Raw genomic sequence first — 26,206 nt, forward strand, 5'->3', positions numbered from 1 at the left:
CCCGTGATTCCAGATTAAGCTCGGTATGTATGCAAATGTCATCATCCACCCATTCAGTGTCCATACAAGGATAACTGTATTAACAACAATCTCTGATTTGGGCATCTGGTGGAGCTTGTTCCCCCATGTTTATGAAACCAAGCATCAAATGTAAAAAACCAGTGTGTTTACCTAACAGCTCCACAGAGATGAGTTTACTTTCCAGACCCGTTTCTCCCAACTGCTGCTGGAACTGCATGGTGATGCTGTGGGAGGCCTGTCAGGCAGGAGGAGAAAAAGAAAAATGTTTATTTAGGCTTTTGATTGTCATTCTGTTAAGAGTGTTTTTGATGTTTGAATGCATCATCGATCAAGTCTTAAGTTACTATTTATGTGAAACACTTATCACCTAAGGAATTTATTTTCATCTTTCATAAGCTGCAAAGGAAATTATTTGCCACAGCATGAAACCAAAATAATCAGGATGGGGAGAAGTGGGGAAAGAAAATTAATATATTTAATATTATGCAAACTAATGAAAAGTGTGAGCAGAATGCTCCAAGTTTGATACACAAAGTGGATAAGTTCTGAAAGCCATAAAACACAGCTTTATAGGAATAGTAGCTTTACTTTATCACTTCTTGTTCTTCATCTAAACCTGGCCCAGCATGAATTATCAATATGACAACAGCTTGATTCAACCCTGGTCACTGGCACCCCATACCATTTCAAATTACTATCTGATTTTGTTCTAAAATCAGAACAAAAAAAGATTCTGCTTAACACTGGTAGGTGACAATCTATTTGGTACATGATGATTTCCTGTAAACTTGCAGTTACAACACAATTCCAAATCAAGCTGCATGAACCTGGGAAGTGTCCATAATTCCCACAAACAGCAGGCAAAGTGCTTTTTTTTTTTTTTTTTAATATTAAATTGTTCAACACACAGGAGAATTGCAACTATCCAGAAACACCCAGTCCTAAACCCTGTTTTAGCTACACTTTTGGATTTTGGATCATCTGAAATGGGGTTCAAAGTGGTGTCAGATGCTGCTCCTAATCCTGTTCTTGACCTGCAGAATTCTCCAGAGGAGCTGTGTGTATAGATGTCTACATAACTTATTTCATCCAAAGGAGGAGATTTTACAATGCAATTACACACACATACAGGCTTGCACTCAAGAACACAGATAAAATGTGTATATATGGAAGTCGGTTTGCAAGCTTCTTTTTTAACCCAAAAATTGCACAGTTGATAAGACTTCCATGTCATTGGCTTTGTTACCATGTTTTATTTTGCTCCAATAAGCCAAACTACTAAATAACAGATTTCAATATTTTATTCCTGGATATGTGGCCAATATTTCCTCTGAACCAAATTTAACTGGTGTAATTCCAATTAATGCAGAAAGCAACAATGTGTATTTCTCTCCGCTCTTTTTGAATAAATCAAGTTTTATCAAATCAGGCATTTCTTATTTATTTTTAAATAATGACAGCATGTTTTCAGCTACCAGCCATAATGAGTTTGGTCTAAGAATTTCTGCTGGCAAAAGCCTCAGAACCTGGCAGAGCACATGTTGCTTTACACTCTTTATTTAAACATTCAAGAATAGCTCCAGAATAATCCTATTTTTCTCCACAGCCTGGTTGGAGTAATACTAGAGAAGAACCTGTCATGCTGAGAGCGTTAACTGATTTTCCGGGAATGCTTTTATCCATGCCCTGTGTTGCTCTCATCAATATCCAGGATCATTTCTATTGCAGAAGAAAGTTTCATTAATGATATTCAGAATCATAGAATCCCAGAACAGTTTGGGTTGGAAAGGACCTTAAAGATCATCCAGTATCAATTTCCCTGCCATTTTCCAATACCAAATTGCTCCAAGCCCTTTCTAATCTGACTTCGAGCATTTCCAGGGATGGGGCACCACCATAATTTTAGCCAATGTACAAAACATATATGTAGAAAACATTCTGTTTCATCAGGCTCAGGATTCAAGCTGACCAGAAAATCCACTTTCCAACCACAAGCACACCAGGGAGGGACTGACAGGCATTGCTTCACTTGCTGGAACTGCTTTATTAGATGTATCCCACACGGATTCTCCATCCCTTTCCCTCATCCCTTGCCAGTCACAGTCCTGCCCCTGATACAAACACACCGTTCCCTGCATCTTTTACCAAATCCCATTTTCTCAATGTGCCTTTTAAGAGGCTCTGAACACAGCCCTGCAGCAGCCTCCCCCTCCTGAGGGCTTTTCTTCAAGGCAGACTGGAGGTCAATACACTGCAACAGCAAAGATGGGTGACACACCAGGAATGTGGGCCACGAGGCTGTGAGAAGCAGAGTGCCCCCATTCAGAGAAATCCTCACTATTACAGGCTTTGCTTCAAAAGATGAGCAGCCCCTGTAACACCTTGAGGAGCATTCATACACTTCACATCCATGGCTAAGCACTCTGCTGAGTCAGGACCTGGGAGTTAAAGAGAGCTCTAACTCTCCCACTGGGCCAGGGAAACAACTCATCACTTCCACCTGGAAGTAGTAAGATGCTTGGAAGCTGATGACACCCTTTCAATGGATTATTATTATTGTGATATTTCATTCTGTTGTAATATTTCATTCTGTTTGAATGCACAGGCAGTGCCCTCAGGGAGTTTACCTGGTTCTGAGTAACCAGAGAGAAACCACCAGCCCTGTGCTCCTCTGGGAGAGCATTCTATAACTCATCCCATTGCTCTGAGTGCTGGGTTTGTTAACATGTTGGGGACCCAGCAGGACCCACCTTTCTTCTCATATTTCCTGCTCCAGGTGGGCTTCCCCATGAGCATTGGTCCTCCTGCACTTTCTCTTAACAAATGTCAGGAGCTGAGGGTTTTCTATACCCCATGCCACATGGCCATGACAGTTTCTGCTGGAAAGATCTCACCTGTAGGACTCACAAGTCAATGAAACTGCACAGCAAGACAAAAGGCAGAGAATAAATACTAAGAGCTAAATATTCCACGTCTGCCTGGGGTGTCAGCCTGGGAAGAAAGGCAGTGCTGCACTGCAAGGCTGCGTTGCAGGATCACACTCTCCAAACCTGTACCAAACCACTGGGGCCACTGCAATTTGTAACTCACTTGCTTTAAGGAGATTTTTCTAGCAGGTTCAAGTCCTGATTTCCCGGTGACATGCTGCTGCCCCACTCCCACAGAGCAGTGTGGCCAGAGCTGACCCCAGCAGACCAAAAGGTTCAGTTCAGCTCTGCCAAGGCAGTGACCCCACTGAACACTGCTCTGCCCAAGGTCCTTGCTCTCCTACACATTTTTAGAGCCAGGAGCCTTACCTACCTGATATTTGAAATATTTAAAACAATGGAAGATGTATCAGACTGAGATGGTGAAAGGAAGATCTTGATTGTGCTCACAGCACATTTGTTTTTAGGAGGTTCTTTCTTCCAGAAACTACATGTATAAGTAGATAAGTTTGCTCTAAATCTATTAATGCATACAGAAAGTCTCCCAGACACCAAGGTACATAGTCACATCAAGTTTCTTTTTCCTCTTCTTGACCTCCTTTTTGCCCTCCTGGTATCATCACATTCTTCCCTGCAGGGCTGAGCATCTGCATAGAGCACCACTGGTGAATTCTATTAATGGGCAAAGTCTGGGACTCCTAAGTTTGTACTTTTAAGTTTAATATACTGTACTTACCTCAATGTCTTAGAGAAAACTTAAGAATTCTTCTATTAAAATCTTTTAGTGACACTGCTCACCAGAGACCTGAAATCTTAGAAAAAACAGTTTCCATTTGGCTCTTACAGAAAAGAGCCCATTTTGTCTGTTTTGTGTCTGAAGTCAAAGTCACACACACAGCTCAAAGCTGTCTCAAGTGGCCCCCAAGTTTGCCATCAGCAGTTTCTCTAAGAGACTTCAGAAAAATCAGGATTTGCAGGAGTGACTGGGTTACACAGCACCTATAATGTAGTCCTGGAAATAAATTCTGTTATTGCAAACAACAAAGTTATTTCTCAAAAAGGAAAAAAAAAAGATATATTTATAAACAACAAAATAAAACTGGCCTTAGAATAGAAAAGCTGTTAATTTAAAAGGTGTGGGGTTTTTCTTCCAATGCCTTATGGAAAAAAGGAGCCCTGCAAGAAGCTGTTACAGAGAATGGCTGGACATGACCCAACAGCTTCTATCCCCCACAAAGTCACCCTTCAACGCCCTCATCTCACACCTCCACGGGAGAGAAGTAGTTATACAGAATTTGTCTTTGGGAAGGGAAATGTCACCTAAGCATGCTTATTTCTGAACACAAGTTGGAAGCTTATTTTCAAGCCCTAAGTCTGAAAAAACCCGATTTCACATTAATCAGCTGGTGTGTATAAATACCACCAGTCATGATGAGACTTTCACCTTGTCCTCGCTGTCCCACATCCCCTGCAGCAGGAACATTTCCGTGGCACGGTCCCTGTCTGTGCAAAGCCCACCTGCAGAGCAGCAGCTCAGCCTCTGCTAACTCACAGCATCCCTTTGGTGCAGGAACACCAGCTCCTGCCCGAGGCAGGGGGCTCCAGGTGACAGTGACAGAGCTGCCCGTGCCACCTCGGGATGTGCTGCCCACTGCTCCTCCTCCAGCAGAGCACATCAAACAGCAGCAGAGCTCAGCAACTGAACATGAAACGGAGCTGGCAGAAACCTGCTCTGCACTCCAGGACAGGAAAGATCTCTCCTGTCACAGGGTAGGGGACACTCCATGTTTAATTAGTTGAAATGACTCTGAGGTATTTGCTTTTCACATAGCAGTGAACAGAAGCAGCCTCTGACATTTAACACACTGTGTAGGTGGGAGAGAGGGTGGGTGGAAGAGGGCTGTTTCACCCAAAACTTTTCTTCCATCTGTAAAAATCCCATGAATAAATAATTTCAGAGGTTTCTTTTGTTACCTACTCCCAGAGTTGTTACTGTACCTCCAAATTCCCCAGAAAGACCAGTAAGATTAAAAAAACCCCAAAACCCTCTTCATTTCAACATTATTTAAAACTTTTAATAATCAAGGTATTTTGCTTGCTTGCTTTTTACTTAAAAAAACTATTAATAAAAATCCACATAAAGCTTCTAAAAAGCTAATAAGCCACTGAAACTTCATCTGAGATCTTGCTCAAAAAATAGGCTGTATAATCTGTGTAAGACTACTACAGTAAATGTTCTGGGGATTTTCATGACAATCATTGTTTTGGAAGCAAACCCATGAAAATAGTACAGTATCAAAAGTTTAATTAAAAAAATACATTTTTACCTGAGCCAATAGATTCTCATTCACAGAAAAAAGCTCTTATTATTGAGAAAATGTCAGAATTTCAGAGTAATTCTGCAGGTGGCAGTCTGCTGGTAAAATTAAATCCCAAAACAGGAAGCCCAGACAAGATAAAGTTGTATCAACATTTTCATTTCAGTTTTATACTAAAGAAATCTTCTGCCATTGTGGAATTGGAATTCAGTTGTTTTGTACTCATTCTACCCAAAAAAGATTTAATATATGCACACCACTTTTCACCCTCTATTTCTGCAGCATCTTTGTAAACAAGGGAAAAGTTTTCTTCCCCTCAATCTTTAAGAACAAGCTAATATACAGTTCACTAAAGTTCTAAATGCACATTTTATTGCAGCAGTACTTAGTTACAAGAGATATCTGAGCAGCCTTCAATTTACTGGAAGGCTGTGGGTCAGCAGTTCAAAGCCTGACACTTTCAGGCAGGATGAGTTGTTTCGTCACAGTTGGCCACAGTGGGAAAAAAAAACCCAACCACCTCCAATAGTCATCAGATTGCTGAGGTCTCACAGAAATACTTCAGTTGGCAGTACAAAAAATAGTTCTGTAAGTACTATCAAAATGATACCATTTTGGCCCATTGCATTCTACAAGAAAAAAGAACTCTTTAAAATGAAGTTATGAAATAATTTATGTCTCTGCTCCTGAGAGCACAACAGTTTTACATTACCAAAAGCTAGAGAAAAGTATTTTTAAAATTACAGGATCACCTTTGTGTGAGGAGGAATACACACATGGAGAGGCATCAGCAGCAAGTTACATGTGATAAATTAACCCTTGTAAACAAATACTTGAGACACAGACTTAAAGGAAATCAGAAGAATCTGTGGGGTTTTTGTTTTGTTTTATTGAAATATGAGCAGCAGTATGCAAAAAAATATCTTTAAAAACATAACATAGCAAAACCTAGTAATTTTAAAATTAACAAAATAAAAACATGTTTAGAGTTAAATGAAAAAAAACTCATTGATAGAACTGTGTTTTCTACAATGTAAACAAAAGCATAAAGGTTATGCTTGCAACAAACACAGAAGCAGATTTATGGAGCAGCACAAGAAAGCAACATTATATTGTAATCTGATGGTTTGGTCTATTGATTTGAATTCAGAATGGGAAACCCTCCTCAACAGAAACTTCACAACTCCAGAAGAAAGTCACGTTTGTCATTTGAAGGAAAATGTTTAGAAAATGGTTGGGGTTTGGTTTTTGTTTTTGTTTGTTTCTTTGCCTTTCCAGAAACCATCACCAGCAACACTTTGAGCAAGTAAAACAATATCCTGAAAAAGTTACTATTTCAGACTAGTGAGGAAACCTGACACATTTTAATGTCCTCTAGAGTTATACTGCAAGAATCCAAGTTAATCTTAGACCCAAGAATTGACAACTTTCACACTGTAATACTGTGTGGGGGGAAAAAAAATCATTGCTTCCAGCAAAACTAAAAGAATTCCAACATTTTAAACAATTCTAACCTGAATCATAATACCTGGGCTGTTTCATCATTCTTTTGCCTGCTGGGCTGTGCTGTCAGATTTGTCTCTCACTGGTCAGTCATGCTAGAAGGTTTTATTTTGGTCCTGTACATTTTATAACCCAGTGTCAGCCCTTCATGCCTAATGCAGCTAATAAGTGTGTACACCAGGCACTGCCTGACTGCCAGCAAGGCCCAGGTGTCTAAGGGGCAACAGCCAAGCTGCTGTCTTATCTCAGGGACTATAAAAGCACTCCCAGGAAAGCCTCCAGGATAAGCCTGCTCCAGGTTCTCTGCTGGTTCCGCCAAAGTTGCCATTCAGTGCTGGGGCTGGTGCAAAGCAGAAAGATGCCCAGAAAGAAGAAAATACACTACAAGAGTTTTTACTGAGGAGTAACATTCAGTCTAAGCTCGGCTGCAGTGGAAAGGCTCCATCTGCCACTACCACACCACTGGCTGAGTCAATCTCCCCATTCCTCTCTCTAGGCCAGGGGGTGATTTCTGCACAATGGGCTGTACCAGGGGCAGCACTCCCTGCTCCTGTGACACTTTACACATTGGTGGCACCAAACAACTTTCTATCCAATCTATCCATGCACCCATATCTGAATCTTTTTATCAGCAGCACAGATGAACAAAACAGGATTAGCAACACCATGAACCAGTAGCGCACAAAATCTGCTACCCAGAAAGCTCCCAAAAAGCCCTACAGGAAGGAACAGAGGAGTAGAATGCAGACAAATCTGACTGGGTTTGCTCCTGCAAGCCAGCCCTGCCAAAACCAGCAGTCACAAGGATATCCCAGCACTGCAGCTAGTACAGTTCCAGAATAGGTACACAACAGAAAAATGCCAGAGCACTTCAGTACTTAATGACAGCATCAGAGGTGGGTTAACTGGGTATTATAGCAGAAATTATGGTTCAGTGCATGGGTAGCCAATCTAACCACAATACTAGCACTAAACACCAGCTCTGGCTGACAACACCCACTGCAGCATCCATTCTGGAGTCATTCAGTTGGCCACATATAAGCATACAAGAGAACAGAGATGAAGCCAGGTAAAAAACATTTTGGATAAAGTAAAATCTTGTACCTACAACTGCAATCTTTCCTTAATTCAATGTGCCATGTGGTTTATTATATAAGCTAGTCAAGAAATATAATATTCTGTAGTGTTAAATATACATATTCAGCATCTTGACAAATGTCAGGCCCCAGAAAGAAAATAGAAGTAGGATCCTAAGGCCAACTGACTTGGCATCTTATTCAATCAAAAGAACTGTCTGTGGGTTGCAGCTTCAAAGAATGAAAGGGAAGAAGCCAAAGCTATGTGGCAAATAATGTTACTTCCCTTCTCCTGAAGATGTACTCATCTGTTTTCAAACACACTTGAAAAACTGTTATAAAAAACAAAACACAAAAAAACCAAAACAGTAATATAGAAATTCCTGTACAAGAGAACATTAGGGTTCTGCAGAAGTGTTACAGTTTATTCCTTTAAGGCAATTCATAAAAAGCATTTTAATGACACGTAAACAATTTTTAATCCTCTAAGATAATTTGTTATTTAGGTACCATAGAATGCACGATTTCCACATTTGAGGAGAAACTGTCATTCAACAGAAGACACAAGAACCTGTTTAAAAAATAAATTTCTCAGGATTGCAGTAATTAACTGCAACACATATTTTAATAAGTATTTGCCTGTTAGTTTTCAGCCTCTCCTCCAAACACTGAAGAGGTGTTCAGGAAAGAGAAAAAGCAAGGTGAGTTTAGAAAATATAATAGAGTCTTTCTGCATGCAAAATTTTGTATATAGTTCACTTCTAATTCTCTTAACATGTTTCTCTCAGCCTCTTTTTTATGACATAAAGGACAGAAATAAGCATATATGTAACTGATTTTAGTGTTCAGTGCAGTGTTTAAATTCTCTACTTTGCCAAATGCAAACATCATTAAGTTCAACCAAGCCAAGTGCAAGGTCCCAGCTGGGTCCCAGCAATCCCAGACACACCTACAGGTTGGGCAGAAAAGTGACTGAGAGTAGCCCTGCAGAGAACAACTTGGGGGTGATGGTGGTGAGAAGTTCACCATGAACTGGCACTGAGCACTCCCAGCCCAGAAAACCAACAGAATCCTGGGCTGCAGCCCACGGAATGTGGGCAGCAAGGGTGAGGGAGGGCACTGCCCCCTCTGCTCTGCTCTTATGAGAGCCCACCTGCAGTGCTGAGCACAGCTCTGGGGCCTCCAGCATAAGGACATGGAACTGCTGGAGCAAGTCCGAGTCCCAATTCTGGTAAGAGGACTGGAGCACCTCCTGCAAAGAGGCTGAAAAAGTTGAGGCTGTTCAGCCTGGAGAAGGAAGGCTGAGTACAGACCTCATGGGAACCTTCCAGGATCTGAAGGGGCTACAGGGAAGCTGGAGAAGGACTCTTTGTCTGGAACTGTAGTGACAGGTCAAGGAGTAACAAGTCCAAATTGAAAGAGAGCAAATTTAGCTTAGACATACAGAAGAAATTCTTTACTGTGAGGCTGATAAGGCACTGGCACAGGCTGCCCAGAGAGGCCGTGGGTGCCCCAACCCTGGTAGTGTTCAAAGCCAGGTTGGAGAAGGGCTGGAGCAACCTGGTCTGGTGGGAGGTGTCCCTGCCCATGGGAAGGGGGGTTGGCACTGGGAGATCTTTACGGTCCCTTCCAACCCTTAACATTCTTTGATTCTTTAGATGTGAGAGAGAAATTGCATTGTCATATTAACACATAAAAATGCCAACCACAGCTGCAAGTCTGATTGAAGCCCTGCCATCAGGGACAGGATCAAGAGCACTGTTTCAGGCAGGCTACAATGAAGTGATTACTTTTGGTCGTTACCAACAGGTCTGAATTAAATACATGATCTGGAAGTAAGAGCTTCTGCATTCAGTTACTCATTTGCTAAGCCACTCACAGTCTTCAAAGAGACTCAAACTCATACTTGAAAGTGAATTAAATACAGTGTAATCACTAATACTGCATAATGTCTACTGAGAGACTAAAAAGGCCTAACACAGATCAATTCCAGACAGGTAAAATAAACAGCTAGAACACCAAAAAGAAAACAAAAAATGTATTCCTTCCAAAAAGTAGTAAGCACTGCCATTTACAAATAGTAGTGTTTATGTTAAAATAGAGAAAGGTACCTAAAAAGAAATAGCCTTGGCAACCAAATCCAAACGGCATGAGTGTAAATCAAAGCAAAACAAGAATCACTACTCCAGAACCGTGCAGGATGTTTACCTTGGATCAATTACTACTTTAAATGGTGGTTAAAAGAAATATTACAAAACCAAAGTGGGAAAAGGATAAGAACTGCTATTCTGCATTAATATACAATGTGTTTATGACAGCATTTTCCAATAGAAAATACAAGTGTTTTTACACCACTCCAATATTTGTAAAAAGTATATTTCATGTGTACATTAAAAAAAAATCACATTGTTCAATCTGAGGCAAATTAGCCATAATAAAGTCTAATTTTGCTTGTGACAGATGTCAACCTTAAGATGTTAAAACACTAAGCTAAAAATACAGCTTGCAAGCTGGAGCTGCACATGTTCAAACAGTTTCATTAAAACACATTAAAAAATCCCAAATTATGATATGTATTTATTTTCTGAAGTCAGTCTTCATTAATTCTTGTCCCTACAGGACAAAAAGGTTTTCCAGTTAAGACATTTGTCTGTTTAAGTTTTAAGGGGAAGAAGGGGAAAAGTGTTCTGAATTTTTCAATAGACTATTTTTTCCGTTAAGGCTCAACTGTCACTTAAGCATCACAAAAACAATTTGAAATGTAAAACTGATTAGCTATACACAATGGAATTGGTCACAAAGGGATCTAAAAAAAAAAGTTAAATCATAAGATCCATTCCCCATATAGCTCACAGTATCCACTGGAAGTTTCTCTAGAATTAGAATAAGTTCACTAAAAATAAGGCTGAAGATGGAATTTCAGCACTATGAAACAGATGAGATGGGATTAAGAGGAGAACCCATTTGTGTAAGTACTTTATCCAGCCACTGGAGGGGCCCATGAAGATGAATTTCTATCCAGCACGGGGTGCTCGTGACATCCTGCCGGTGATATTCAGCTCCCCAGCCCTAGGAAATGAACAAAACGGTACTGATCAATTTGAGGACATGCTTGTCTTTTAAAATAACTACTAACAAGAAACAGGAAATAATGATCTCAATACACTTATCTGAAGGTAATTCACAATCTAGTCACACTGATCTAAAGGAACAAACTCGAGGCTGGAAGGAGCAGAAGGGAAGCTGCACCTGGAAGCCTGAATCAAGTCTTGCATGCTACAGCCTCCTGCGGAGCTCACTGCTGCCTTATGACTCCTGGCCATGGCCACATCTCTCTTCTCTTTCAACCTTCTGCTCCCTCTCCTCCACACTCCAGCTGAGCAGTATTTGTCATAACTGACAAAATCAATGAGACATCTTTTGGATAAGATGCAAATAAAACACCTGGAAGTCCAAGTTTGAACTCCACACTAAACCTGAGACAGACAACATCTTGATTAAATAATGTTCAGGAAACGCTCCTGTGAGAATAACAGCACAGCTTGACTTCAGAAACTTAAATCGTGTCTTTTTTCCATGACCAGGGATTACTAATAACCAATTGGAAGAAGTTGAAAATTTTCTTCAATCATTATGCTCCTTTCTACTCAGATTCTTTTAGTGGACTTGTTATTCCCTTTACTCCTTGAAATTCAGACCATGAACTTAAATCTCTTTTAACAAAATTACAGGAACCATAATGAATTAAATTCCTGTCCTGAATACTAGAGTAACTGAATACACAGCCAACATTCAATATAGAAACTGTGCTTTTCCTTTCTTGCATTGATTTCCTTCTCCCTCAGTTAATCACTTTAAATAAACTTATAATTGAAAAGAACCACGTCAGGCCAGAACAGCTTTGCTATAGTGCTAATGGAATTACTGCTAAATACCCAAACCCATAATAAACTTGAATACTCTCAGAATAATTTACCTTTACAAAACTCATTCGAATGGTGCACATTTTGGTGAGCTCATATACTGCTTCAAATCCATGATTGACAGACTGAGCTAAAAGCTGAGCAAACTCCTGATTGTTAAAAATTTTCAGACTGCATCCACTGGGAATCTTGCATACAGTTGTTGGATGAAAGCCATGGTGGTAGTTGCAGTTCCTGCTCTGTACAAATATGCTGCTATCACTTAAACACTCGGCATAGACTTCTCCACCAACATAGTAGAGATGAACTCCTTGAAAACAAAGATAAGAACATTTCAAATTACTTTGTTGTCTCTGATTTTGAGGTAGTTATCATAAATTCTATTTTATTGGGAAGAAAAAGGTAAAATTTCTGCCTGAGGGGGTTTTCAGAAAGGCTTTTGCTTGCACTGTAACACACTGTCAAATTTCAACACATCAGGCTCATGATACACCAACCACTAGATGTCCTTCTCTGACCAATTACAGAATAGAATGAAAAAATTACTGCCACATTTCAACTGTTATTTCAAGCTATTTTTCTAGAGAATTTATGTGGATTTTAAAACCCCAGTTTTATATACCTGGCAGCTTTTGCCTATGCCAAGTAGAACAGAAATAGGTGTGTCCTGGGAGAAGGGTCATTGATGGACATGAATGAGAAAGAATACCCACAGTCTGCTCTGATTTTACATTTTATCAAGCTGAAGGACAGTAAGTCCAACTAGCTGCTCCACTTAATTACCATCAGGGTTTACAAACCTTAACATTAACAAAGACCCCAGATTTATCACATCTGTCTGAATTCAGCTAAGCACATGTTTTGAAGTACATATAACATTATTACTGGCTAAAAAATTAATATACAAAAGCTGCCCATGCCTTCAGCACCCAAACTCAGGTGCTCCCTGCTGCTTTACCTGCCTTCCCTCCCCTATCCCAGTTTACAAGGTTGGGATCCAGCTCCATTTAAGTCATCCCTGCAATACCCTGAGAACTCACTACAGACCATCCTGTGATGTGCCAGAGGAGGCTGCAGCAAGTCAACAGAGGCCAGTTAATCTTTCAGACAGCAGCCACTGTTGTCAACATTGCTAGACCCACTTGGGACTAAGGTAGGATGGTGGTTACAGAGGAAATGTTGGCTTCAACAGCTACAAGCAGCTGTCAGAGAATCTGGGGTGGGCAAGACTGCATTTTCACAACACAACCCTATTTATTTAAAAAGGCAGTGACCACCACTTGCCAGCTACAGTAAGAAACCGTAGCACATAGGGTTGGGTGGTTCTAAGGAGGCAGAACCTCAAGACCTTTCAAGCAAAAGCCATAAATAAAACAGTATTTTATCTCCAAACAACCTTAAGTGTTGTCAGAACAGTTACCATAAAGCAAAGTTTAAGTTCAATAATTACTATTAGAGATGCAGACATTTTAAAGCTCGTCACTATTCTACAATATGATGATGGGTCCTGGTTACACTTTTGACCTTAGGCAGATGCACAAGATTTCTCTGCCAATACTATTAAAAGAGGTGAGACAAAACAAAAGAGCCTGACAAACCACCCACACCCCACAAATCACTTGTTCCATTTATATTATTTTATTTATAATTTTTTTTGGACAACTGCATTGCAGAGCCAAGCATCCAACAGACACAAATAGAACTTCTGGTCTCCAAATTATCTGCAAAATTTTGTCATATTTATAGTAGTTTCTAATTAAAAGAATGTTAAGGGACAGGGTGAATTTTCATCAATCAAAAGACCAACTTTACCAAATGCTAGGTGGTAAAAAGGCTTCTAAACATGTGCAAGAGAAACAGGGTCCTCTTCTCAGGACTGAGTTAATCACAAAAACAATATATTCAGAAAAAGTGTTCTACAATTTAAGATAATCCAGGCAATATTCCATCTAAGATGAAAACTGTGCATCTCTATGTACTATCAGCCAAAACAGTACAGGAAAACTAGAAGATCTTGCAAAACCTGCTGTCTCCAAGAATCCCTCCCACACACATCCACGCCCCATGGATTCACTCAGACAAATGAGCCCTTGCAGTTTTGCATTAGCACTTCAAAGTCCTGCTGCCAACTCACCAAGATATTTGAACATACTGTAGACAGAAGGTAATACCTTACAACAACAAAACAAAAAAAAATCTGACATACTGCAAAGGTGTATGCAGAATTTAAGAAGTAGATATAACGTGGAGTATCATGGCATATCCTGTAATGTTTCTTGGTGCTGAAACACAGACCACTACACTTAGCCTAACAAGCAAGCCTCAATGGCAATCTATTTTGGTAAGGAAGGGGTAACATTTAGTCTTTTTAATTAGTGACAAAAAAATTGCATGAAATTCCTGACTAATTAGAATCAAACCATGCCTAATTAAGCTGTTTTCTGATACTGGAGAGGTAATGTATCATATCTCAGATTACCTCTAGCATTCTCATCTGAGAATTATCACTGCTGCAGTATAGAGAAATAAAACCAAGGACTTGGTTCATAAGACAGCTCAGTTTTACCTTTGCCAATGTGCCGCCGAGTGTTCTCGATCGTTGAGTTGCGGTTGACGTTGGACAGCAAACCTAAGCAGAACCTGTTCTTGTTATTGGAGGGATCTGTAAACCCATCCACTAAGACACTTGTGGAAGATGCATGGAAAGCCTCCCCAACACGGTTATTTAACTCATAATACACAATGGAGCACCAGTGTTTGGGTTCTTCATAGGCAACAGGCTGAACATCTGAAAAGCAAATGGAAGGAACAGTTTAGATAAGAGTTAAAACACTAAAGCTACAACTGTCAAGCAGAGCTTCCAAAACACCAACAGCTAAGTAAAGTCTGAGTAAACAATTAAGATGGACAAGAAGTGTCTTGATTATAACCTTAAAGATTTTGACCTTCATGCATTTTAGCTGGCCTGTTGTTTACTGTTTTTTATAATTTTAAGCCTGATATTAAACAAAAACAATCTTACACACACAAAAAAGACTATGTTATAGCAGCTAAAACATAACTTTTCTGCTCACTTTTAAAAAATTCTGTTATAACTGGTATTTTGGGACTCAACTGTCAGAGCCTTTGTGCAAATGTTATTCCAGCAACAGACAAAGATAGCAGAAAAGAAATAAAAAAGTTCAACTCACGGGAAGCCACATTATGCACCTGAGGCTTTGAAAGGAAAAGATGAAAATAAAAATAAGCACGGTAAGTTTTATTTCTCAATTATGTCTCTTACAGCCCCAGTTTGCCTAGGAGGACTGCTTCCACCTACCAGCAAGATTTACTGGCCCAAACTGAAACTATTCATTCAGTTTGGTCATGAGATGCAAGACACCAAACTATGTAATTTTATACCAGACAACACAACTTACCTCTGGTAGATATATTTGGCATGATCTGAGGGATCATAGTATTGCTTGTGTCCATAGACTGTGAATTATCCTGTCCCATTTGTTCATCAGGGGGCATATATGCAGGAGGTGGAGTATCAGCTACAAACATGAAAAAAATAAGAATAAATTTCAACAATTTAGAGCATTTATTTATACAGTCTACAGCTGTAAACACACAAAAATATTCCACAACAAGATGTTACAAAATTTGGCCTTATTTTCAAAGAAATCTGAACACAGCCAGCTGTCTTTACAGTAAAGTCCTCCAGTAGCTGAAATTTTACCTACGGAACCAATAACAAGATTGGAAATTTGAAAAAAAATAAGTGATACACTTTTTTCTTTCTGCCGTTTTTTTTTCTTTAATACCTGCACTCCTGCACTTGGGCTTGATGACTCTTCCCCCTTTTTGTCACACAAACACGAGCTTTCCTGGCTACCCTCTTCTCAGTGTTCAAAAACAAAGCAGTAGATGAAATAACTATTTGCTTAGTATAACAAAGGCCTAGAAGAGTTTGGGGGTTTTTGCTGCTCCTGCAGGCTGAGATCATTACAGAAGTGTGGATCTGTTATCTTCCATCACACAGCACTCAGTGTGGTAACACCCCACTGTGCCCCATAAATGCATCCACCCCAGTGATCCCGGTACTTGGCCAACACAGGTACCCACAGACTGGGACACTTCAGGGGAACTGAGCAACCAGAACACAAAGATTAGGCCACTGAGCTAGTGGAAAAATAAAATCTTTACTTTATTAAATTCCTGGCTTTATAAACCACACCGATTATCACAATGAGTAAGACTTCTTTCCCTTGTCCCTTGTCAATTTTTTTCTGTGTTTTACAACTCGGTTAAACAGAATCAGTTTATTCAAATCCGTTCCCAACAAAAATCTTACTTTTTTCCAGTTAAACACCATATTTTAAGTGTTTTCATTCAGTGAAAACATCCATAAACTTCCTGATCGGCATCCTGTATTTGCTTTCTTTTAATTTCTACTTCTTCTTCTAAAGTATGGATTAGTTACTCTGTAGTGAAGCTGTGCAAAAAAACCTCACCAGTATTACAAGCAGGACAAAAAACAGTTGGAAAAATAAAACTGTAACAATTAACTCTGACCAGTGACAAAACTAGGAAGAAATTCCCATGAAATGCAAAAGAAAAAGCCATTTATGGCAAAGATCACAAATTCCTGAGGTCATGGGTCACAACAGCACGTGACATTTCAGTGATTATTATGGAACTGTCATTCAGGCTGTACTCACCTGGAAGCTGAAAGGGACTGGATGGCCCAGAGCTGGCTGGGGAGCTCGGGTAAGTGCTGCTGGCTGGAGAAGGGGGGTAGGGGCTGTTTGGCGAGATGGAGAATGGAGTGCTGTTGGGCTGCTGGAAGGAGTCCGGAAACGTCGCGTTGTGTGGCATGTGGGGCTCGTTGTGGCTGAGGTTCCTGAACTGAACTAGCAGACTGTGCTGGGGGTTGAATTCACTATGTCTAGGCACTAACACTGGAGGTAGAACTGCAAAAAACAAACAAATCCCAGATACATTTAGATTAAAACCTGAGATATAAGGTAAGAGATACAAATAATGTGCTATTCTGCTCATTGTGATAATTTCAACTGTGGCTGGGGTGGAAAGAGGAGCAGGGATGGATCTGGCATGCCTTTAACCCATCCTCTCCTTCATTTTTAACATCCTTCTTCATGGAAGATTCAAACTTTACTCTTGCTAGAATCACAAAAACACACACATATTTCACACAACCGAAAGTTAAAAAACATAAACCAAACCAGGCTACACGTGGCACATACTGAAATACTGATTCAGAAGGGCAAAACTTACGTCTGCGTACATTAGCAAATCAGAGAAAATGGGAATGCAGTCTCTATTACTACAGTCAAACTATATAGTTACATATTATCCTTTCCACTGAAGAGAAACAAAATCTGTACTGCCATATATTTTAACTTCAGGACTGCTGGAGTGTGGAATTCCAGTGCTGCAGCAGTGCACTTGAGCACTACAGTCAATGCAGTAGAGTTACAACCACTTTGGGGAGCAAGGGAAGCAACTTCTCACCACACTGTCCAGAGCAACATTCTTCATCTCTCCCACTGCAATCCCAATCCTCCTCACCTTTCCCACAGCACATTTTAACAGCAAGCTCCTTACCTGACATATATCTTCCTTTAACTGATCACATCTCCTAGTTCTATTCAACTCTGCGGTCTCCTAACTGGAAGTTTTGTGGAGAACTCTACCACTCTAGAATTTTATTAATTTTATTTTTCATCTCCTCAGTTTATGTCACACATTGATTAGCAAGCTCCTGAAAGGCAGCCACCAACCTCCTTGCAAGGACTAAGATTTTGAAACAAGTTTCTCAAGGAACCTGAACCTGAAAGAATGCATCACTGCTTTCTATTTCACTACAAAGGAGAACTTTGCTACTAACTTTAAGGGCAGCAGGCTTAAGAAGTCTGTGGGAAAAAGGTGATTAATCCCAAAGAAAACAGCTTGGACCATTAGTAAAGAATGGACCACACACCTCCCGAAAACCCCACCAGCAATGTACACTTTGAACATTCCTCTCCCAAACTGCCTCATACACCACTTTCAATTGGTTGTACAGTACCAGAAGAGGAGGAGGATGGAGAGAATAGTTAAGTGGTTACCAAAGATTCAGTTCAGTTTTTAGGACGACTTTCAAACATACCTGGGCTCTCCACCCTCTTGTAGTGGTATGGATTGATGCAGACTTCCTTTTGTTTGGATCCAAAAGGAAATTCACAGATATCCAAGGGCTTCAGCTCGTGATGGCTCTGCAGATCCGGCCAGCGCCACACACGGCAGTAGATCACATGGGGAAGGCCTTTTCTGTGAGAAACCTGCAGCCGTCCATCTAAAGAGCGGGGGATAGTCACGCACTTGCTGGGCTGCCCTGGACTGCTCAAGGCTTTCTCCAGTTCTTCCATAGCACCCTTTTTCTTTTTCAGCTTTTTTACCAAAGCGTCAACAGCTTTTTCTGCCCATTTTTCCTCTTCATCTCCTTGTTTCCAGCCCAACAGACGCTTTACAGCTGGGCTAGTAAAGGAGAACAAACTGGCCATTGACGTCATTTGACACAAGTCTTCAAAAAATTTGTAGGATTTTGTCTGTTGGGTTTTTTAGTTATTTGGCTTTTTCCAAATAAATGTGAGTGAACACCCAAAGCAGTTATTGCAACTGATAAGCTGTATTATTTCCTGGAGGATGAGAAATGAACATAGAGATGTCAGCGTTGAAGACTTCACATCAAAAATGATGATCGATTCCTCCAATTTAGTTCTAGTAAAAAGATAATTTAACAAGGAATTAGCAAACAAGTAAAGGCTGCAGTAAAACAAAAAGGCTGATATGAAAAGACTTCCTGTTTCAACCCTAGAATTGTACCTGATTTTGTTTGAAACCAAAAAATCCCAGAAGTACTATGACCCCACTCCAAAAAAGTGATCAGTCCCCAAAGCTTGCCCTGATCAGTGGGAAAAAGGACCATAAAGGGCTGATGGTCAGTAGGGACAGCACAGTTCCATTAACACTCCTTAAATTGATTACTTTCTCTCAGAAGATAGGCTTGAGGAACATGCTTTAAAACTAATAATATATCCCTGTCACAGTGCTGCTTTAGAAGACTAAACTTGCTATGAAGAAACAGGGAAGAGGCAGGGTGGAATCACCAGTACCAAGACCAATACTGCACAGAAATACTCAGCTTCTCAAATGGATCTTTATTTCCAAAAAGGAAAAAAATCCTAAAGCATCTGCTTTTTCTTGAGCTCTAACTGGTGACCCCTTGTTTTTGAGAGTATTGAAAGAAATTAGAACTTAACTGTAGATTAAGAAAACAAAGCACAATTAAAAGAAAAACCCAATAAAAAGCAGAAACCAAACCTTCTTCAGCCACCCAGAGAGCTGGTCAACCTTTTTTTAGCTGTAGCTAATTTTACACTGTACTTCCTTATATCTTTTAAGAAGAGTATTTGAAAAGCTAGATATTTTTAGCCTTGGCAAGGAAAAAAAATTGTTTTCTCTTCTCCAGAAAAAAGAAGGGGGAAAAAGACATGGTGGAGTAAGCATTAGAAATGTGACCTTTACTACAAAGTGCCTCGGAAAGGAGAAGAGCAGAACAACTGGCTCATGAATGGTGTTTTACCACTCACCAGCCCTAATGCAAATCCTCCCCCAGCAATTTAAGGAGTACCGATGACAAGAGGAAATGATGTGCTGTGGCAACGAACTGATAAGAACTTGTAAAATCCCTTGTGAATACTAAATAAGCAAGTATAGACAATGAGCAGCTGGCAAAAAGCAAGAGCAGAGCTAAGAGAAAGGATGTCAATAACAAAAGATGCTTCCTCTCTTGCTACAGAGACTGCCAAACAACATTGTCTCTCCACTTTTGATAAACCAGGGTGAATTAGAACACCTACCCCAGCCCGAGACATCAAATCTGCACATAAGAGAAAAAGGTGGTGTGAGGGGGAGCAAAATGTTAAATAAATATCTCTGTGCTGGTTCTCTTAGATTGCTACCTTTAATCAAGATCTTTCTTCCTCCCATCTTTGATAAACTAAAAGTAATCTGATAAGGCTTTTTAGAGTGTCTGGGTACATTTACAGGCTCACTTAGGCATTTGGACAGATCCTTCTATATAACAAAACTGTGTACTAAAGCACTAGCAGCCAAAGCTACAGCAAACATCCCTAGGGAAGGCATTTATGTCCCAAGTGTAACCACCATATATTTTCTGTTATCGAGTTAGAGGGTGAGGAAAGCAGAGAACAAACCCAAGGACACTTGGTGTTCCTTTACAGGAAAAAAATCCATTTATTTCATGCAGTAGCTTAATCCCATTGGTACTTCTTTGATTATTCAACTTTGTTTCAGTAATATGGAAAAAAAACGGATAAGCAAAACAAATAGAAAAACAGTTTGAAGGTCATTCTTCCTAGAGCTCTCATAAAAAAACAAAACGAAAAAAAAAAAAATAGAAGACCCTCACTACTTCAGTAACTCCCTAGAAGAAGGTATTGAGAAAAAATTAAAGGAAAAAAATCAAATAATTACAAATCACCTGTTTTCTTCAGAAATATCACCATGTCTGCACTTTCAGACTAATTTAGTTCCCTCAGACTATTACACATGAGAATCTTTGCACCCTTCAAAGTAACAGGAAATACATAAAGGGAAATAAACTTGGCCAGGAACTCAGGCTGAATTTTTTCTTTTTCTGAGGATAAAAGTTTACTGTTTTAAAAAGTAAAAGCTGTTTATAGTTACAACTAACTTACTTTCAAGCCTTGCATACATTCAAGAGCTGCAAGATCAGCAACTGCTCACACCCCTAGAAAAGGAAATGAACCCACCTAGAATCTCAGACCAGAAGACAATTAAAATGTACTATTTTTGCTTTCAGCTATGCTTTCAAAGAATCTTAAGCATCATCAAGGCAGAAGATGCACTGGAAATTCCTCTAGTTAAGCTGAGCTCAAAGGAGATCTTAACAAACATCCCCTGATCTATCCCATTACAGGAGCCCCATCTGTATTAAGAAACCAAATTTAAAGATCTACAATTCTATGTTCTATGATCATGCAAAATTTTATTTTGCTTTTCAATATTTTGAACACAATGGATCAACTAGGAAAGATATTTTATTTGCTTTATATAATTCCAACATCATTTACCCACAAGTACACCCATAGAATAAACAAGCTCACTAAAAGGAAAGGAAGTTGGAACAGTTCTACTAAGATATTTGCAGTAATTAGTATTTGTAGGGCAAGTGGCAAGGGAATTGTGATAAATTACTGTCCTACAAACTATTATTTTAGAAATAATCTGCTCGCAGTTAGTAACATAATTAACTCTAAGAACTTTACATTTGAGGGCCCATTAACAAAAGCAAAGCCAGGTAAAACAAGTATTTCAGAAACATCAGAACAGATTTGATCACAACTGCTTCAATTTCTTCAAAAAAAATTTTCACATACATGCTTGTACTCTAACCACTGAAAAATGAGACTGTTGAAGTCCTTAATACCATTCACTGTAACTCCATTTTGGCCACTTATGAGGCTTTCAAAACTCTTCTGTAGAAGTGTATTTGAATCTGCTTAAGAAAATCAAGGGCAAGAAAGAAAATGCAACAAAATACCAATAGGATTTGAGAAGTAAAAAATAATACTGAATTTATCCCATTGCACACCTGCCCGAAGTTCATTTTGGATGGCAAAACACTGAAGGCTTACAGTTTTTGCCTTTCTTAAGAAAACAAGGCAGAATTAAAAAGGTTCATGAATCATGTGCTGGCTTCATGAGCTATTTAAGGCCACAAAGCCGTAGGTTCAGGTATTTATGTAGAAACCAAACATTTCCATGTAGAAACTGCAATTCATGTAGGGTTTTTAGATTTCTGAATGTGTGGCATAAACCACATTTAGAACATTTACTTCAATTTGCTGTAATTTCAGCATCTAATTTGTGAAAGGTTTCTAAGTAATCCTGACATCTGCCAGGAACAGCTTCCCCAGATCATCTGTACTTACAATCAATTTCTTCTGAAGCTTAAAAGCAAAGTTATGAGCTGTGATTACAGTACCACAGAGCATCACTGAGCTCTGAATACAGAAACAAATGCCTTGAAGAGTCACATTTTCATTTACTGGTGCACAAATTACTCCTATTGCTGCACCTCTAGACACAGCTGGTAACAACTTTCATGGGGAAAAAAGCTTGCTTAAATTTCCTTAAGAGGCAGAGGATCTATTATGCGTTACCTTCTTTTATTAAATAACTTTTCAGCTGAGCTACAGGAGAACATCAACTGAAAACCACACTATTACATTAAAAGAAAAAAGCTACAAACACTCTTTAAGAAGCGAGGGTAATGAATTACGTGGAGTAGCATGAGGGGGTTTTTAAAGGGCAAGTATAAAAGGAAGTAATAGTTGTATCAAAATTAGACATTGGGGCATGCATTTTTTATACTTTAAAAGTTCTTGTTAATGACTACAGCAAATGGAAGGAAACTAGTTGGATGAACAAGTCCATTGTTGAACCTCCTTAATACTACATCCAGCCAGACAGATAGAAACAAAGTTGGCCAACAACAGAACTTGTATTTCATTTATGCAGATGGGAGAACTCTACCACCTTCCATTTGCCATCACAAACACTGAGCAACTTGACTTCCCTTTAGCAGTCCTTGTGAAATTTTCTTAGCCTACTCCATTAAATTGGCAAATTCAATAGGTTCATTTGATGTCAGATCAAGGAATCTCCTTCTGGCTAAAAGGACATGAGCAAGAGTCACTCCAGAACAAAAAATGTAACATTACATACGGTGTACCTATTTTCATGAGATGCATTTTGTATGTAATGTGTTCTCCTATTGATTCCAAACTAATTTCCCACCTGCAAAATCTAGGTTTGAAGTACCATTAACCAAGCAAACCTTCATCCCAAACAGCAGGACAATGAATGATGCTTTCACAAGCACAAGAATAAAATGGGTAAAACCAATGACTCTCATCCCTACCTACTGTCAGTACCAAGGCTGTGTTCAAATGTACAAGGACTATTCTCTTCCCACTAATTTACTTGTTTGCAAATTCGGGAAGCCTCCTGTAGCATCATACCCAATCTCAAACAAGGAACTTCACTACTGATGATTAGAAGCTGTTTTGAGACTCAACTTCATACAATAAACAAAGCACCACTTATAACCAGCAGCACAACTGGGAGTTCATTAGAGCTGCTGCAGATCTGCAGTTAAAGCTGCTCTGCAGTCAGCTCTTGTGCTTAACTTTATTGCCCTTCAAACTCAGAAATGCTCAAGTATTTTGACTCCATACACACTAACATACATATTCATACAGAAAGCTGAGAAACTTAACTGCAGTATATTATAGTGTGTTATGCTATATACACAGATCAATACTTTCTTTAAAACTACAACCTCACACTTCATTTCACTTGGTGTTATTAAAATCCTTCTTTCCTTATAAATTTCCTGACAGGAACTGGGCAGGATTGTGCTTGAGTTTTATTATCATTTTCCCAAGCTTACATTGTAGCCCAGCACACAGTCCCATGCAATGGCACATATTAGAGTATTTTCTTGAAAACAAACACAGGAGAAATGTTAGCATACACATCAAGCATAGAACAAATCCTAAGGTGACACTGTGGTTAAAAAACCTGTTCAATGAACTTGAAGGGCCTGCATCCTTCAAACCACTGCCACAGCTTCTCCACAGAAAAGATTTCTCTTCAATTACCCTGTGCAACATCTCAGCCACAAGGAACACCACCAATGAAAAAAACTTTTGCCTCTTATTCCTGTAAGTTTAAGTAAAAGATGAAAGAGATTTTATAAATTATATCAAAAAGGAACCTGTGGTATTTTCATGAGAAGCAGCATCCAGCTGACCAAAAACTAGGGTAAGTGCTTTTACCCTAGCACTAGATTTCTTGTTTCAAACATGCCTTGTAAGGCAATATAATCTAACTGATAATATATGTAAACAAGAAGAGAAAATAACTGTCTGGTATCTTCAAAACTTTTACCAACCGTGACTGCCCTGCAAACAGCAAAATCTACTGACAATTGCTGACAGGGCTTTCTCACACAATACTTTTGCTTTTAATTTCCACACATCTGTACACCATCTAACACAGCATAAAAAATGCTGAAGCATTTAGTCCTGTCAACTGAGAAGTATTTAACCAGCACTCTCTTTTAAAAAACCTAGCAAACTCTGAGGCCAAGCACAAGCAGCAAGTAATACAATGGACATTGAAGATATAACTAAGATAGCAAAGTGATGCTTCTGTTTCTTCTTAAAGTCTTCTCAAAAACTATTGTAAAAAAAATAATACCACTGATAATGATTTATACCACAAAATATGTCTGGGCAAAGAGATCACCAAGAGACTTTCATTGCATTTCCAAAGCATCCTCACTTCCATCTGATGTCAATAACAGTTCAGAAAAATTATAATTGAAGAACAGTTTTGAATTTGTTCTGCATCATGGCAAGACTTGAGTTTAACTCTGATACAGGGGAAGGGAGAGGGAGGGAGAAAACACCAAAACTTGCTATGCCTAAAATGTTCTATTCCTTAAAGCATCCATATTTACAACAAAAAAATCCAATGCTCCCATGGCCCTGGTGTCTGCAGCTGCTCTAATTACTGAGCAATTAGCTTTTGTAGAAATTCTCAAAACTATAATTTCCATCTTAGAACAAAAACCTGTCTTCCTGAAGTGTTTTATCAGAACTGTAAATTTTTTCACTTTTCTATTTCAGCTAACTGGCACTTTCCAACAGAAGCATTATGCTGGAAAATGCCACCATCAACAGCAAACAGCCCTGAAAATGCCTCCTGTTTTTAAGGTTATTTAAGATCTACTCTAACCAAAGCAGATAACTACAACTTAGAATCCATTTCTTAATTAAAATTCCAGAGAAAAGCACTGCTACATTTCACTAAACATGAAAACAAAGGCCTATGCCTCCATTGGTAGGTTGGACATGGACAAGCAAGTGGGTGATTAGGAATGACCTCAGTGCTACACTTGGAGACAAAAATGGGAAAATAAAGGGCACCTTGTACTTTCCAAAAACCCTAAAGTATGCTAAAAAATGAACAAGCTGGACAAAGCCTTCTAAAAATGTAGATGCTCATGTGCAAGACCTTCATTAAAGACCAAGATTCTAAATAGTATGAGCTGACAACAAAAAGTATAACCTGGAAAATGGGACAGCCAAAAAGCTTTAAAAGAAGATGAAAAATAAAGATGTATATGTGTGTGTGTGTGTGTTTGTATACACTTCACTCCAACTGAATTGCATTAAGCCTGTGACAAGTTTACAAAAGCTACAGGATTGGAGGGAACACTGACAATAGTAATTCAGCAAGTTTTTTTTCCCCCTTGCACAGAATGAATGAATGGCAAAGTATTCTAAATTTGTCAGTTTGTGACATCCACTGACCCAGAATTCAGAGACACTACTTCATAGTTGGTGTATCAGTAGCAGGACTCTGACAAAGATCCTCTGTCAAGGATGACAGTGCTGGCAGGCTCAGCCTTGGTGGTAGGTCAGCGGGGATACGGACTTGGCAGGCAGCGTCTTGCACCTTGCCAACCCACGCTGGTCAAGCGCGCTCCAGTGCCAGCCAAACTTTTCTACGTGGTCACAGGAACACGGCTAAAAAGGCTTCCAGAAAACAGTGCAGGAACTTGCACTGTGACTAATGATAATGGCAAAAGTGTTAAATTACTGCTCAACTTGCTTTTAATGAGCTGTTTATCGTTAGTCATGAAGATATCTCAAGTGCACTCAAGTCACACAAGAACAAATCTTCTCATTTTGAGCACAAGCTCCTTACCTGTTATTAAAAATATCAGTAAAGATCTTTAAAGAAACATTAACAGATTAAAACAAAATTAATTCTACCAAATCTAAGAGAGATATTTGAAGAAACTCGTACTTTAATTTAAAAAACCAAACAAACATGAATATAACCGGCAAGGCCTTAACAGGAAGGAAGGGAAGACACAGGGACTTGCACAGAATTGCCACAGGAGTATTTCTGCAGGTATGTAATTCAGCCAACAGCAATAAAAGAGTTCCTAGCACCTTCCTTAGACATCCATAAAGAGAGGACAGTTTTCTGCAATATAAGTATGTCCTCCAAAGCATTAAAGATCACAACATAATTTACAAAGAACTTTCAAATAAGCCCAAAAAGTTCCTTAACTGAGCATGAGCACTACATCTTGGGAGGTATTTTTTTCCAGCTCAAATAATATTCTGTGATCATAAAAACTCTGCACAGATCACCCACTCCTGTTTCAAGATTAAAAATCTGACTTCCTAACAAGTACAAAATGCTACAGGGTCAACAATCACAGTCGCTCCTTCAAGTTCCATTAGAGGTTAAATCTA

General features: G+C 39.3%; 1 protein-coding gene across 3 annotated transcripts in view; it reads right to left on the reverse strand.

Annotated features, from left to right (window-relative positions):
• Positions 1–6,133: 6,133 nt before the first annotated feature.
• SMAD5 (SMAD family member 5) overlaps positions 6,134–26,206 on the reverse strand; it is a 30,101-nt gene continuing 10,028 nt past the window's right edge. For 2 of the 3 annotated variants that reach the window (XM_021549431.3, XM_021549430.3), the window contains exons 2-7: positions 17,926–18,536; positions 16,475–16,726; positions 15,188–15,307; positions 14,335–14,556; positions 11,822–12,078; positions 6,134–10,914 (exon numbers count right to left, since the gene is read on the reverse strand). In XM_021549431.3, the coding sequence (XP_021405106.1) occupies positions 10,771–10,914; positions 11,822–12,078; positions 14,335–14,556; positions 15,188–15,307; positions 16,475–16,726; positions 17,926–18,328 (1,398 nt within the window). In that variant the 5' untranslated portion in view covers positions 18,329–18,536 and the 3' untranslated portion in view covers positions 6,134–10,770. The remainder of the gene's footprint in view (positions 10,915–11,821; positions 12,079–14,334; positions 14,557–15,187; positions 15,308–16,474; positions 16,727–17,925; positions 18,537–26,206) is intronic. The other variant, XM_021549432.3, reaches the window with a different exon arrangement.

This window comes from Lonchura striata, chromosome 15 (genome assembly GCF_046129695.1).
Source record: "Lonchura striata isolate bLonStr1 chromosome 15, bLonStr1.mat, whole genome shotgun sequence".
Taxonomy (NCBI): Eukaryota; Metazoa; Chordata; class Aves; order Passeriformes; family Estrildidae; genus Lonchura; species Lonchura striata.